The 10712-nt window shown below is 33.6% G+C and overlaps 1 protein-coding gene across 19 annotated transcripts in view; it reads left to right on the forward strand.

Annotated features, from left to right (window-relative positions):
- The window catches only part of LOC106749092 (liprin-alpha-1), a 48803-nt gene extending 38182 nt beyond the window's left edge, over window positions 1–10621 (forward strand). For 6 of the 19 annotated variants that reach the window (XM_014628186.1, XM_014628188.1, XM_014628189.1 and 3 more), the window contains 7 exons: window positions 1296–1551; window positions 1679–1824; window positions 3465–3695; window positions 5505–5768; window positions 9269–9425; window positions 9510–9626; window positions 9734–9823. In XM_014628186.1, the coding sequence (XP_014483672.1) occupies window positions 1296–1551; window positions 1679–1824; window positions 3465–3695; window positions 5505–5768; window positions 9269–9425; window positions 9510–9626; window positions 9734–9823 (1261 nt within the window). Of the gene's footprint in view, window positions 1–1295; window positions 1552–1678; window positions 1825–3464; window positions 3696–5504; window positions 5769–9268; window positions 9426–9509; window positions 9627–9733 lie in introns of all 19 variants that reach the window. The other 13 variants (XM_014628192.1, XM_014628200.1, XM_014628195.1 and 10 more) reach the window with 7 other exon arrangements.
- Window positions 10622–10712: the final 91 nt, after the last annotated feature.

Below are 10712 nucleotides of genomic sequence, written 5' to 3' on the forward strand. Positions count from 1 at the left end.
TATATATATATATATATATATATATATATAATGTGTATAATAATATAAAAAATAATAATATCATTTTCTCGACGTAGATAGCATTTCTTCACTATTTCCATTTTCTGTTCTTAACTTTTTTGGATATATAATATTATCCTCATTATTTGTAACCTCTCTCTAGTGGAAAATGTAAATTATGTAGATTCTGAGAATATTCGGAGAATATCACGATATTCTCGATATTCTCCGAATATTCTCAGAATCTACATAATTTACATGTTCCGTTAGAGAGAGGTTACAAATAATATACAGAATATATATGTTCCATTATGATAATTTGTACATTTCAGAATGTCTTTCTATTCATCCCAAAATTTTAATATACAGGATTTTTTATTAAAAAGTTTTATTTTAAATTTTATGCTATTTTTAGCTTATTAAAGATAGAATTGTCATTCCTATAGCTGACTTTAGCCAGTAACAAGTATTTGGGCCTTTTGTTTTATTTTTCTACTATGACTGTGTGTGGTCAGAGTCTGTTCGTTAAGAGATGGGCTACAATCGTACCTAATAAAAAGTATATGTTGATGGTTAAAGAATGAAGATGTTCTTGAAGTGACTTTAACGACTCCACTTTGAAAAATATTAACATCATCATATGTTACTTTCGATACCAAACGATTGATAGAAAACAAACATTTTATATTTCGTTTAGTTTTAGAAATAATATGCTGTAACACCTTTAACTTTACATTCTGTATAATTTGTGTTGAATATAAATTCTCCATTCCCCAGAAGTCACAGGTATGTAAATGTATGTAACATCTCATGCCATGTTTCGGGTCGTTCTTCTTCGTAAAGAAGCGAACTGAAATATTCATAAAACACTGGAAAAACATCCATGAAAGACGTGGCATTAATTCAGAAGCCAATTTATGTGTGTTTATATATAACAATTATATTAAATATTCTTCTATACTTCTCTGTTACATAACATTTATATTCTGTGTTTGTGTTGGATAATGTCACAATTCACTCGAGTCTGTAAGTTTCTTTTTTTAAACGATGTAAAAATTAGTACAACTTAGGAGACAATTTTTAAATGGTACCATTTACCATAAGTCATAATGCTTAAAAATAGTGCAATGTATATAATCGTATGACGTAAAATATCATAAAGAATATATATATGTACTGAAAAGAATACATAAATTTGTAAAAAAAAAAAGAAATGAAATACTATTTTTGCGCGAACTAGAATGCAGTAGCATCGATTAGAGTAGAAATAGAAACTAGATTAGCGCTCCATGCAGCAGGCATGGGCAACATAACAACGGCGCACTCAATTCTGGGACTCCCCCTTCCCCATTGTCCTCACGCCACAGCAGCCAGGACAGTTTGCACAAGAACAACTTCTCTGGTGTTGGGCTACCTATCGGACAGCTGTCAACGTCGCATTTACATATGCAATCGACTATGAGCCCTGCTACGGCAGCTGCTGTCGCAGCTGCACAAAAGAAGAAAGGCATTAAGAGCAGTCTCGGTAGATTTTTCAGCAAGAAAGAAAAAGTAAGACATTTTTCTTTCTTTTTCATTTTTTCTTTTTTTTTCTATTCTCTTTTTCTTTTCTTTTCTTTGTATTATAATTAAGGATAATATTCGTGAATGAATTCTTTTTTTTTTTTTTCAATATTAGATCAAAGGAAAAGATACAACGATGCCAGGCGATGTACCGGGAATGGGAGGAGCAAGTACACCAGCAGATCCTGATTATGGCGACAGTGTGTCTGTAGCAGGTACACTTGGAAGCAAAAGCGACTTCGATCGTAGGAAAAAGAAAAGGTATTCATACAATAAACATTCAAATATTCGGTATTTGTATAGGAAAGATTACGCACCTCAGATTTTTTTATTTATATAAGATTTTATGTCATAAAGAGTAAAATTCTGAATCATTTTGAGACATATCGCATGTGATTTTCGAGATATATCACTTTAAAATAACGTAATTTCAGGCTAGAATATATATACACAACAAATAACGCGGATTTTCGCTATATAATCACTGCAAACGCTATTTTTCCCTTATTAACTCTTCGGTATTCGATGAAATACTATCGCATTGCTCAATGAAAAGTTGTTATCTGTATGGCGTCTATCAGATGCCACTGACCTTACTCAGTATAAATATTATTTTCGGCTTAATCTTTCCAATTTTTAATGTGTTTTATTTCTATTATAACAAGTTAAGACTCATCAATTAAATAAAATAAAATGATAAAATAACAAATAAAATAATAAAATAATAAATAGTAATAAAATAACAATGGCATAATAATAAAATACTAAAATAATAATAAAATAATAATATAATGATAAAATATAATAGTAAAATTATATAAATTAATACATCGAAATAATAAAATAATATAAAAAAATAAATAATAATAACAAAAAATAATGAATTACGGGGATAAATTTACCATGTCATAAATGGTCTTATGAAGTCTGGAAGGCTTCGGGCGAGATGGACTTCGAGAAAACACTCTCCACAACTTTCCACATACGATTAATATTGATAATAGCCTATTTTGGGAAGGGCTAGAGGGAAAAGTAACAGGTGCCTCAACTTTGTAATCTAGATCGGCTGGTTTTAGCGATGAGTAAAAAATCATTTGACATTTGTGAGATACCGAAACGAGTACCGAAGGGTTAATGGCGGATGGATGTCCAATCAGAAATCATTACGCGATCTCCAAATTCTTACTTAACGAACTCTGATATTCTTGTCGACACCAATATGTATCTGTAGTGGGAGGAGTGACCGCAGGGAGAAATATACGATTGTGCGAGGAATAAAAATATTTCCCCTTGCCCCACTTATTTTACAAGGAGATGATCAATCTTGGACATCCTGGATTTGGCTGAATTTTAAATATGTGTAGTAATAGTCTTCCTCTAACAAACACTAATGTTACTCGTGCCAATGCGCAACAGCTTACGAGGAATCACAGTTTAAATTTTACCATCTATATATGTTACTTCAGATGTTTTTCTTTGTAAGAAAGCTTTTTATTTTTTTTAAGGCGAAAACACTGAAAAATCAATAATTCCAATTAAAAGTCTATTCGTTTTATAAAAATTATTCTGTCAGTTTGTACTTTCTGATAATAAATCAATATCACATTATGAAATCATTGTTATATATATTATTATTCCTTCTAAGAATTTATTTTGAACAAATAAATTCTTTATAAATTTGTAACAAAACACTGTGTTTATTAAGCAAATTAATTCTTTAAATCTATTTGGGGCCACATTCACCTCTGTTCCTCTTTAACCTGTTGTACAATATCGTCACATAAATAACGTCTTAAATAATAAATACTTCATTACATAATTCTCTTCTACTGTGTATTTATTTATAGAGAGATAAGATATATAATTTATTCATGGTCATAAGCACATCGGCCTTGTTTTAGTCCCAGTATGTTTGGTAGTATGCTGGATTCTTCCCGACACGAGCTGTTAGCAGAAGCGATGAAAGCCGGGACACCTTTCGCTCTGTGGAATGGACCAACGGTTGTCGCATGGTTGGAGCTTTGGGTAGGCATGCCAACGTGGTATGTCGCTGCTTGTCGAGCGAATGTCAAAAGCGGTGCTATTATGAGTGCTCTCAGCGATACTGAAATTCAGCGAGAAATTGGTATAAGGTATGATATTAAAATTTTTTGGTTGATCCGTTTCTTCTTATATATCAGGATGTCTCATTTCAATTAAACACTTTAAATATTTCTCGTAAATGGTAAAGAAAATTCTTTAACAAAATTATTTATTTAACAATAATTTAAGAGTACGAGCGTGGCATAGCAGACAGCGCATCAAAACATTGTCATCAACCGCTGATGGCCGCGAGACAAATTGTCGAAGTTTGTATCGCCAGGCCGAAACTTTTCAAACCAATACGTCTAGTTCGATCACTTACAGAACTTTCCATAAAAGCAGTGTTTGTGTTTCGCATTGTTTCTGCCGCACTATGATCCAGCTTGGATTCATACAAGAATATTATCCGCATTTTTTCACTTTCCATGTCGCAGGAACGGCGGTTTTCAACGATGTAAACAATGTGAAAAAAGTAAAGTTATGCGAAGTCATATGTGAGGCAAATGCTTTTCAAATATCACACATGCAACGACGGCTGCTTGAAAAAAGCTGAACTGCTCAGCCGGAAAATTTGAATTACGAAGAACGGCCGTTTCATCTGCAACAACTTAATATATACAGGGTGTCCCATTTTAACTTTCGTATCGAAATATTTCAAAAAACAGTTAAGTTTTATATATAAAAAAATGATTCAGATAAAAGTTGTAGAGTTTAAAAAGATCTATTTACTAACTTTACCAATTTGATCTTGGATGGAAGAGTCAAGTTCAATTGAAGGTTAAGTTAATTTTTGTTAACGGAATCATATAATTTTTTTAATACAAGTCGATTCTTCTGTTCATTTTGTGTACAAAAATATTAAGATGAGATCATCGAAAAGTGAATACTTTTCGAAATATTTCATTTTTTTGTTGTGATATTTTCAATACAAGATATGAAATATCTCATAAAGTATTATCAGAACTCTCTTATCTGGAACATTTTTTATAAAGCTTATATTTCTTTTAGATATTTCAATACGAAAATTACAGGACATTCTGTATATACAGGGTGATTTAGGACACAATTTCTTCTCCTTCAAAAGACATATTTCTGACTGGATTCTGAGACATCTTTTTCTCTTTCAGAACTTTGTCCGAAGTTTAGTTTATGAATTATACCAAAAAGTAATTCACGTATCGCGGATTCGGTTCTGAAAGTATACAAAAACAGTGCTACTCACCGTGGAACGCTCAGACGCGGGAGCTTATGTGGTGCTCGAAATGATTGCGCTACAGATGATGGTATGTGTACACATTTGTAAACACGTCCTTTCTCGCTCTGTCTCCCTGTATTTTAGTCATATATTCAATCACATACTTTAAATATGTTCGTTTTGTTTAACTTGAAAATATTTACAATAGGTGCCCCACGTAAGCGTTCATGTCTGACGGTGAATTGCGCTGGCCTTGCTTACTTTCTGCACTGAGTGGATAAGTAAAATATCTTTTTTTTTTTCGTATAATTCAAAAATTAAACTTCGAATACTCAAATACAATTTACTTGCATTATACAAGAAGACATATGTTTATGCAAAATTTATGTCTTTTTATAGAGATTAAGATTAATTTGGTATAGAAAATATATAGTTCAATTGAAAAGCAAGTTTGATTATGAAATTATTTTTAAATAACTCCTATCAATATTTAATATAGCGCAACCTTCTTACTTTTTTCAAATTACATAGATAACTTTCTTCACGAATTTTACTGTTTACGAGATATTTAGGTGGTTTTATTGAAAAGGGACATCCTGTATATATTTGTAATTTTACATATTGAAATTTTAATTATAACTATGTTATCGTATATTTGTAACAGTAATCCCCTGCATCGATTAAAGCTGAGACTAGCTATTCAAGAAATGGTGTCGCTCACCAGCCCGTCAGCGCCGAAAACATCTCGCACAACATTAGCATTTGGTGATATGAATCACGAATGGATAGGGAATGTTTGGTTACCCAGCCTTGGACTGCCGCAATATCGTTCCACCTTTATGGAGTGCCTTGTTGATGCTAGAATGCTCGATCATCTTACAAAAAAGGATCTTCGTGGACAGCTCAGAATGGTTGACAGCTTTCACAGGTACAGAGCGAGGAAGAATATTGATTAGCAATAATTATACGAAGTCAGTTGAGAGTGAGATGAGAGAAACGGAGAAGGGAGTGAGTATGGAAAGGAAACATCAAGTTTATATATTTTAATCAAGATTGGATAAGTTAATTTTTATTTTCAACCAAGTTAAAAGTTAATGTCCCATAAAAATAATTCAGTTAAGTTCAAGTTGGGTAGTAACTAGTTAATCAGTTAAAAAGTTAATAACTTCTAACTTTATTAATTTTGAAATGTGTCAATTTTTAATTTAAACTAGTTATTTTTGACTCTAACTTTTTTACACTTTGTTTTTATATATTGGGAATACAAATTAGTTCGGTCCGTTTTTTTTGTAGTCAAAAATGCATTTATTTCAGAACAAAATGAATGAACAGATTAATCAAAGTATTGTCCATCGCTGGCTACTACTTTTTCCCACCTCTCAGGCAATTTTCGAATTCCATCTCGAAAAAATATCTCGTCTTTTGAAGCGATCCAAGTTAGGAGTCAATTTTCGATTTCTGCGAAAGAAGTGAACCGGTGACCTGCCAAATCGTGCTGCATCCGTCGGAACAACCAGTAATCAGAAGGAGCAATGTCCGACCAATGCGGCGGGTGCGGTAAAATATCCCACTTGAGCGTTTCCAAATAATTTTTTATGACTTGCGACATAAGGCCGAGCGTTATCATGTAGAAGAATAACTTTGTCATGTCTTTGCTCGTATTCCAGCCGTTTTTCTCGTAATGCACGGCTCAAACGAATCAATTGTAGCCACCTCTTGCGTTTGACACGGATCTTCTTCGAGTAATGCCTCCAATTCTTTGTCATTGAATTTTTTGGCTGTCCAGAGCGAGGCTTGTCTTCAACGCTGAAATCACCATACTTGACACGTCGAAACTATTCCCTACATGATTTATCAGTTGGAGCATTGTCACCATAAACTTCTACAAGCATTCGATGCGCTTCAGCTGCACTTTTCTTCCAATTAAAGCAGAAAACTAAAACCTCCCGCAAATGCTGCTTAGTTAACACAAAATTTGACATATTCAACACAGTAAAAAACAGGGGTTTTATATGAAACTCAAAGCGATATAAACTGAATATTATTGACAGATGTCTAACCTCTCTGAAACCACCGAAATCAGCTGTCACTATGAAACATTCATAACAGCCAGAGCCATCTTTTGAAAACGGGCCGAACTAATTTGTACTCCCAATAAGTTAAAATCAATGATTATTTTCTGATAAAAAACAGAGAAACACAAAGAAACATATTCAGTGGAAAAAGCATATCAGTGAGCGTTTAGTGATTATTATTTGTGACTAGAGTATTCTTTTAGACTCTTGTTAGATCCAGAAGTACATATTAATCAGCAGTGATAATCATGAAACGTTCACTGAGTTGTTGTTTGCGCTGAATGCAGCCAAAGTCGTTTCGTTGGTTACATACGTATGATCTGAAAATAAACTTATGATGATATTTAACCAATGAAACAATTTCATATCTCTCTGTGTTTCCTAACAAAAAAGTAATATATATTAAAGTGTTGCTGAAAATAGTCGGTTGCAGATTATTTAAGAATTAGATTGCAGAATCCTTTATTTTCGAGCTGAAAAATGAAAGAATTATACACATATTACATATTATGTCATACACACACACACACACGCAATATTAAGGCAATATTCATAGTCGGATTTTATATTTAAGACCGTTTTAAGTTCACTTTCAGATGTTTCGTAGCCAATAAAATGAGTGGTACAGGATCTGAAGATGAACTTAAGACGGTCTTAAATATATATATGTGCATTGCTTAAACAAGTCCAAACTCTCTCTCTAGAAAGATGAAAAGAATATAATTGCACTCCGGGAAAATTCCTTTTTATCGAAATGCAGAAAAGTAAAATGTTTAGTTTTTTATTATGTTGGTGCAAATGAAATGGCCGTTTTTCTAAACTTCTCGTTTTTGTAGTTCATCTTTCTTTTATGCAAGTAGCGTTGTACATACACCATATGAAAGGTATACAAGGTGGGCCATTTTAATCGACCCAGTCGAATATTTCGAAAACCAAGCCCGGGAGAGAAAAATTTCTCAGACAAAAGTTGTTTGGTTTCGAGGNGCGCGTGAATTTGCATACATTACTACGGGTATTAATTGTTGAAATTCGCGTTTAAGCCAATATGGAAAATAAAGAAATTCGTTTAATTTACTTGTACGAGTTCAAGTTCGGTCATAGTGTGGCCTAGGCAGTGCGAAACATTAATACTGCTTTCGGCAAAGGCTGCTTTCTGCCAGTGAAAGGACGACGATTGATTCGAAAACGTTGTTTTGGTCCGGAGACACAAATCTCAACAATTTATCTCGCGACCATGCATTCTCCGTCATTGACAACGCCGTTTTAAAGGACATGATTGAAGCGGAAGACTGACAGTTCGAGAGATTGCAAGAAGATTCAACATTTCATCATTCATCATTCTGTCGTCCGACATTAAATAGCTTGGGGAAAAGTGAAAAAGTTGAACATATGGGTTTCCCATGAATCGACAGAGAGGGACAAGATGAAATGTTTAGAGGTCTGCACTTCTTTGTACTCCCAACAGAATAATGATGGAATATTGCACAGAATAGTGACATGCGATGAAAAATGAATGTTTTATGACAACCATCGACGTTCTACGTTCATCATTCTGGTTAGATGCGAATGAGCCTCCGAAATACAAGCCAAAATCGAACCTTCATCCGAAAAAGATTATGGTGTCTGTATGGTGATCAAGTAGGGACCATTATTCGTTTACCAAGGTGAGACTATAAACGCTGATAAATACTGCCAGGAAATTGGCATTATGTATCAAAAACTGCGCCTTCAACAGCTGGCATTGGTTAATAAACACGGTATAACGTTGTTGCTTCATGATAATGCCAGACCACACATTGCAAAAAAAATACTATAAAAGAACTAGTCGAGCTGGAATTCAAAGTTCTCTCTCACCCTCCCTATTTTCCAGACGTTTCACTAACAGATTACCATATATTTAAACATTTGGATGGGTTTTTAGCTGGGAAAGTTTTTCAAGAAGAAAGACGTATAAAAGATGCATTTTACGAATTCATCGAATTTCCTTCTCCAGATTTTCTCAAGAACGGCATTAATGCATTTGTATCACGTTGGCAAAAGGCGCATTGAAGTAGATGGAGTCAGTTTTAATTAATAAAGCAAATTTTAAGTTTGTTAAATAAAAGTCTAAAGTTTAAATTTAAAAACGGCCATTTCATCTGCACCAATCTAAATCAATCAATCAAAGTCACTGACTCAAATCAAATATTCTACGTATTCTTGTGTGTGTACTGTTTTCCAGGTATCATGCATACCTAAATAGGTCTCACATTCTAAGGACTGAATTTACTTTTCTCGTAACATTGTGTGTGTGTGTGTGTGTGCGTGCGTGCATGCGTGTCTCATAATATTACATATCAATATTTTATTGCAGAACAAGTTTGCAATACGGCATTTCCTGTTTAAAGCGACTAAATTACGATAGGCAGCAATTAGAAGAAAGGAGGCGAGTGGCAGAAGGTGCTAACATAGACGTGCTTGTATGGAGTAATGATCGTGTTATAAGATGGGTCCAGTCGATCGGTTTAAAGGTTAGTTAAACGCATTGCCTCGATCAAACTTTCCTATGATTGAGCATTCGTGAAAGAAATTTATATTTGCATTTATTTCCAAAGGAATACGGAAATAATCTCTTGGAATCTGGTGTACATGGCGCACTTATAGCTCTTGATGAAAGTTTCGATGCAAATAGTTTTGCTTTAGCACTGCAAATTCCCACGCAAAATACGCAGGTAAATATAGCACATATTCAGTCGAATTTTTATATTGTATATAAATGTTTTATTAAAATTTTAAACACTTACATAAACTAAAGCAAATTTCTCGTTACTTTTTCTAGGCAAGGCAATTATTAGAGATGGAATTTTCAAATCTGCTAACAGTAGCGACGGAGAGGCGGCTAGACGAAAATAGTAGCATGAAATCCTGATCCAGCTCATCAAGCAGGCTGCCTCATATTCAACCACATCATGTCTAGTCCAAAACCCCAACTATCGCTACTATTTATGCGCAAGTGTGTTGTAAAAGTTATAAGAGCTTTAAGTATCACGCTAGGAGTACCCTCATCATATTGTTATGACAAATGTGACATATACACTGATGTGTATTTCGATATAAAGCTGTTGAGATAAGCTTACACGATACATACAAGAATAGAGAATAGATAATCCATTCAATTTTTATGTCGCATATATACATAAACAATTGATGCGGCGTATACTTGGACGAAAAGAAATCAAGAAAAATAATTATTTCGGATAGTTTTCATATAGATATTGAAATGTAGTAGGCAGTCGTTGGATTATACAAATAGAAAAAAGGGGGACGCGGTAATGTATAATATAGCACTCTTCTTAAAATCCCGGGATATCAGTTGCAGACGATTAACGACAATAATTCTCCCTGAGTTAGCTTAATTTGTTTGTAAAGATGTCAACATAATCTGTAGTCTCAGTATTACGATGTCGCGCAGTAGATTATATTTGTTATATGATATTACATGCTCGCGTACGATATAAACGTGTACTTATATATATCGTTCAATAAATACTTAAGGCAACGTAAGCTAAATAATACTCTTTACCGCACAAAGACCGTAGTAAAAGAGAAAATGGCAATGGGTCTATCAGAGATAATATCGTGTTGCTTTCGAGAAAGTCGTATGGAAAGTGTGTTCTAACTACTGACGGTACGGCTAGAAAAATGATATGATTCTACGTGAAAAAGTGTAGAGTAATTGTATAATAATCTATATTATTATACAATTACTTTACACTTTTTCACGTAGAATCATATCACTTTTATATTATATATATATA

Source organism: Dinoponera quadriceps, unplaced genomic scaffold (genome assembly GCF_001313825.1).
Source record: "Dinoponera quadriceps isolate SergipeBrazil2010 unplaced genomic scaffold, ASM131382v1 scaffold3214, whole genome shotgun sequence".
Lineage (NCBI taxonomy): Eukaryota > Metazoa > Arthropoda > Insecta > Hymenoptera > Formicidae > Dinoponera > Dinoponera quadriceps.